At 34.4% G+C, this 6,000-nt stretch overlaps 1 protein-coding gene across 2 annotated transcripts in view; it reads right to left on the bottom strand.

The window, feature by feature from the left end:
• Window positions 1-706: 706 nt before the first annotated feature.
• The window catches only part of SEPTIN7 (septin 7), a 110,380-nt gene continuing 105,086 nt past the window's right edge, over window positions 707-6,000 (bottom strand). For both annotated transcript variants that reach the window (XM_073899068.1, XM_073899069.1), the window contains exons 12-13: window positions 3,380-3,519; window positions 707-1,766 (exon numbers count right to left, since the gene is read on the bottom strand). In XM_073899068.1, coding sequence (XP_073755169.1) covers window positions 1,727-1,766; window positions 3,380-3,519 — 180 coding nt within the window. In that variant the 3' untranslated portion in view covers window positions 707-1,726. The remainder of the gene's footprint in view (window positions 1,767-3,379; window positions 3,520-6,000) is intronic.

Below are 6,000 nucleotides of genomic sequence, written 5' to 3'. Positions count from 1 at the left end.
TTCCAAGACAATTTTTAACTAGTGATAGCCATCAAATAAGAATAAATATTTACTACGGTATTCCTAAATCATGTTTTTAATGGCTCATGAGATCTACTTTAAATATAGCAACCCTGGGGTGAACTTACATGTAAAGTCAAGATACTGTAACATGAATAATCTGTTTTACATTTTGGATTTATGTATCTTTGAAAAGCAACAAGGATCTTTCAAGCATACTGACTTATTTAAATCCTTCAGCCTGTGAAGCCAACAAAAATAAGAATTAGCAGTTAACTTCTGCTTGGGTCATCAATTTTAAAAACAAACATGGTGAAACTTTTTAAGGTAATGAACTGGGTTGCATTAATTATACTTAAAATGCCATAAAGCATTATGTTAAAATCTCTATCATTTGACCTAGTGAAATTATACCACTTTCTTTCCAGTTAAAAAGTTTCAGTTTCCAGGGACATGAGAGTTTACCTAATGTGAATGAGTTGGAATTTTTCTCAGAGGAATAACATATTAATGAGATAGTACTGAGTAGACATACTGTATATCTCATAAATTAGAAAACCAATAATACATAACCATTCCAAATGAAATAAACATGCAAAAGATGAGATACAATTGTGGAGGAGGCAAATTCAAGTTGAAAAGTTTCTCCCCAAACATATTCTAATCTTGTGTATCAGCTGTAGAATATTTAAGAGCCCACACTCTATTACATCACAACATTGTTTATTATGTGAATTTTTTTACAATACAAACAAAAAAAAATACAGAAATGCAATATATGAATACAGCTAAATGCAGAACGGTGACTTTTTTTCTTTTCAAGAGGCCATGATTCCCATTTCTAGTAAAATAAAGAGACGGCACATAGGTAGAAATACGTTGGTCGTTAGCTTCACAATTTTGCCTAGAAATGATCTATAAATGCATTTTTCCCCCTGCTACTTACCATAAAGTGTAAAAAGGGAATTAAAGGAAAGTTTCCTTGTTGGTTCCTACCATATGAAAGATGCTATATTCTATTTTAGTAGGACCAATATATGGAAAATACCTAAATAAAATGTTATTACAAAAATGAAGCAGTAATGAGATTCCGGCTAAAGAGGGCACTAAATGAGAATAACATATATTTAAAGAATCCAAAACAAACAAATAAACAAAAGAAGGTTGTTATAAAAAAGCTCTAGGTGCATTGTAAGCATATAGGATTTTTTTTCCATGTGTATTTTTAAACAATGGAAGTGTCAAAAAATAGGGTCAACTGTGTTAGACTAAATTACATTATTGTATACGCTGCACTGAATGGAATCTTTGTATTATAATTATCATAGAGAAGCATAGTTTGCATCATATTATGGCAATTTATCCTCAATGAAAACCTTCCAGAGTCCTTTTATTTTGGAATATCCTGTAAACAATCAAACCACCAGAACATGATTGTACAACAGTAAAATGTTTTCTTGCATTAAATTGAAGACATCTGTTTAATAAAAAAAAAAAAAGTAGGAAAGGTACTTAGAGCTGTTAGTTTCTAAGTACACAACACCCTAGACAATTCAAGGCATCTTATTCTCCATCAAGAACAAAAAAATAATAATAATTTTTGTCATGCTGTTAAATCCATCATTAAGGATAAAACTGGTGCAAATTGGTCAAACGGATCCAACAAACACTGATGTCCAAGCTGGCATATTGGCAACTAATATGTAACTGGTGGTCAATAGAGGGTTTAAAAGATCTTCCCTTTCTTCTTGTTCTTTTCCAAGGTTCTAAATGGTTAAAGGAAAATAATCAAAATGAGTAGTCATGTTATAAACATTACAGCCAATACATGACAGTAGCACTGGCTAATCCAGCTACAACTGTGTTAGATTTTCCAACACTACTTTTTTATTTAAAAAAATAAAAGGGGTGCCTGGGTGGCTCAGTCAGTTAAGCATCATTGGACTCTTGATTTCGGCTCAGGTCATGATCTCAGGGTTGTGAGATCGAGCCCCGTGCTGGGTCCGCACTGGCTGTGGAGCTGTGCTTAAGATTCTCTCTCTCCCTCTCCCTCTGTACCCCTCCACTCTGCTCTCTTTCTTTCTCAAAAGTAAATAAATAAATTTAAAAAAATAAGGCTTAGAAATGAGTAATGAGGACAATTAACAGACAATTGAATATTTGACCAAATTTCAGGATAAATAATAAAAATAGGACAAAAATCCATTTTTAATGTATGAGAACAATTCTTTACAAATGAAATAGTGCAAACTGAAAAATACCAACTGACATCAAATACAGTATCCTTTCACGGTCATTGGAATTCTGAATTACATTTGCTTTTACCAACAGATTTTCCTCTTTGCTGAGGAAAAGTTAATAGAAGGACAGTGTTATAGAACAAACATCAACCTTGAAAATACTTAGCAGTGAGGGTAGACTGTAGAATTTTTACAGGGATATAACTTTTCAGTTTTTAATGGGACTAAAAAGAAAGAGAACAAAGTCAAGGTACAAATATTACTGAGTTTTGTGTAAACTAAGAACAAGTAACTGATCAGTTGTATTTGGAATCAGATATCCAAAATTTTATCTTAAATAATTTTAATAAAGATTTTATTTATTTGACAGAGAGAGACATAACGAGAGAGGGAACACAAGCAGGGGGAATGGGAGAGGGAGAAGCAGCCTTCCCACCGAGCAGAGAGCCTGATGTGGGGCTCAATCCCAGGACCCTGAGACCATGACCCAAGCTGAAGGCAGACGCTTAACAACTGAGCCACCCAGGCGCCCCGAGAAATAATTTTTATCCTAAAGAAATAATTCAACACAACTAAAACATACCCCTAAATGTATAAAAGATCTTTGTAGCAGTGTTTTCTATGTTTGCCAATGATTGAACACAACTATTCTGTCCAACAACTGAAGGGAGGAGATAAGAGATTGATTATGGTGAGTCAACTAGGGAGAATGCTATGAAGCTATGAAATTATAATTAGGAAGACTGTTGAGTCACGGAAAATGTTTGTAATGAAAAGAAATACTGTTAGAGTAGACAGATTGCATCCATCTATATAAAAATATTCATCCATGAAATTAACTGTGCTTGGGTGATAATGGGTAAGGTCTTTTATTTATTTATTTTTAAAGATTTTATTTATTTATTTGAGAGCGTGAGTGCTCAGGAGCCAAGGGAGGGGAAGAGGGAGAGGGAGAAGCAGACTCCTCACTGAGCAGGGAGTCCGACGCAGGACTGGATCCCAGGACCCTGGGATCATGACCTGAGCTGAAGGCAGATGCTTAACCGACTGAACCACCCACAAGGTCTTTTAAAATAAATAAGATGATTATTCCTTAAAACATTAATACACACATTTCTTAGGAATCTGATATTAATTACCTGGAAGAGTTCTGTTGTTCTAAAATACGTTGTTGGGCTTCCCAGTTTGCTTTCTCATCTTCAAACTGACGACGTTTTTCCTCTAATTCTTTGTGCTGTGCTTCCAAATTCTTTTTCATTTGCTCATGGCGCCTTTGGAGCTAAATCACAGCACGATACATAAAATGAAACTGTTTAATAAATCAGGAGCAGGATTAAGTTTCACCCAGACATCCTAATGTTATAAGCACTGAGTTCTTGTGCTATAAATTCAGAATACCACCTGGAAAGCACTGTCTAGGATTTCTCCTTCTGTAGGACTTGCCACCCAAAAGACCAGTGACCCAAGAGAATAATTTTGGGAAATGGGGAAAAAAACGTGCAACAAGTTTATAGTTGTGATGCACTTAGAATGGACATACCCTATCTTATTTATCATCTCATTTTTCATTACTCATAAGCATGCAGAAACAAGGCAAAGAAGACATCACTGTCCTCATTGTACAGATGAGCAAACAGCTGCAGAGTTTAAGTCACTTGCCCAAGATTATTAGCCAGGAAATTGGATTTAACCGGTCTCCTAATTCCAAGTTCAGAAAGCTGAGACAAGTGGAAAGAAAGCAGGTAGATAAGGACTTAAAAAAGAGCTTCAAGATCACAGTAAGCTTCCCCAATTCCTATAAAGCAGTGGTTTCTCAAATGTTAGCTTCGTACAAATCACCAAGAGTGCTTGCTCAAAATATAGAATACTGGATCTCACCTATATTGAATTAGAATCTTTGAGTGTTAAGACTAGAAATCTGCATTTTCAACAAGCCCTAGTGATTTCAATGCAGGTATTCTTCCTACATTGAGAATTAATGCTGTAAAGAATGCTGGCTGAGAAGTAGAAACACTCTTGCAATAACTGCAGAAACAAAGAGCTTATCTAACGGTTCTTTAAATATTTTCATTTAGGCGCTAGTCAATCTACTCCTGAAGAAAACAGTCATACCAATAAAAAAAAAAAATCAGGTTGAATCTAAATACACTTAATATCTAAAAAGTATTCAAAACTTTCAGATGTCCAGGAATCATGTTCTATTAATGATCATACTACACCATACTGAATTTGGATTATAGTAAAATTTTGTATATAGCCTGTTTTCTCAATCATTTTGTAAACAACAAAGACTGACTTCATATTTATTCCTACTGCAAATATTTCATGCAATTCCTACAAAACAAAACCATCTAAGATAAATTTAAGCAAACATGAGTCAATGTGAGATGTCATCTTCCTGACTGTAGCAAACAAGTTACTAAGAAAATATCAGAAAATAGGAACACAGGAAAATGCCTCTAGTTATTAAAAAAAAAAAAATGCAACGGAATCATAAACACACAATTCACAATAGTTACTTCAGAGAAGGAGAACGAGAACTACCATAGAGAGGTACACAGGGGCTTAAATGAACTAATGAGGTCTTATTTTTTAAGCTGGGTAGGAGTTTGCAGGTATTCATCATTCTTTATCTGTACATTCCTGTTAATAAGTATCTTTTGTGTTAATTGCATGTAGGTAGGAAGTACTGGTTACAAGCCCTCTCAAGGGACCGTTAGGGTTAGATGTCTTCCAAAATTCTGACTTTTTCAGATTTTAGAAAGACAATATTACTTAGAAAGGTGTATATATTACATTTACAAAACACCTCCTGGGCTGTCTAGGGTAGCACCTACCTTAGCATTACTATTTTTTGCAGTAAATTTTATACATATTCACATCAAGTGGAATAAAACAATTAGTTCTATGTCTGGTTTTGCAGTTTTCAGAGTTTGTTAGGATTTAGGATTTGAATCTGTGGATACATGATTGTGGACTTGCCTAGTGATTAAGAGCAAACTTAAAGAACTAATGGGTTTAACTTAGAACAATATGCAGCACTGACCAAGCTAATTTATCCTTCCTCTCATGTATAAAAAGGGAGATGGACAATTATATCTACCTCATAGGGTTATGGTGTGGATTTAATGACACAATAAGGATGCTTAGTACTGTGCCTGATGCACTGTGCTGCGGGATATTAGCAGCTGTGCCCTAAACAAACATTTCTAGCACTACTGAACTTGAGAAAAAACTGTATTAAACAAGGTTATGTAGGTCTCTTCACCTATATATTTATATACTTATATAGCTTACGGTATCAGGAGGAACTTGGCAGATCTTTTTATAGGTTCCTCCAATGCTAAGAAAGATTTCATCCTTCAAAGAGTAAAGTTTCTCAAAACTCTGTTTTCACCACTCATAGAAATCATAAAAACTCTTGAAGGGTTTTTCAGCTACAGTTTCATAATTATTTGTTTATAACATTTACTCCTAGGAGCAGTTACTAAAATATGTCTATAGCAAATGTAAATTCAACTACTTTTAGATTTTCAATGAAATCTAAGAGGAGAGGTAATACAGACTCTTGATTATTCTTGTTTTTATTCCCCTCTGTTATAGATTTTCCAGATTATTCACTAGTGAAAAGGTAGAAACTCAAATGGACACAGTTAATAAAAGGCTGATAAATAAAAAGACTAAACTTAATCTCCAAAATGTCATCTTGTTAATGACAGATGCTAGGGATGCTATTCCTGCAGCGCTTTGCAGTCTCAAA

Source organism: Callorhinus ursinus, unplaced genomic scaffold, assembly GCF_003265705.2.
Source record: "Callorhinus ursinus isolate GAN/ISIS: 27379988/994484 unplaced genomic scaffold, GSC_fseal_2.0 scaffold12, whole genome shotgun sequence".
Taxonomy (NCBI): domain Eukaryota; kingdom Metazoa; phylum Chordata; class Mammalia; order Carnivora; family Otariidae; genus Callorhinus; species Callorhinus ursinus.
The sequence above is the reverse complement of the archived record's forward strand: the minus strand, read 5'-3'. Positions and strand labels throughout refer to the sequence as shown.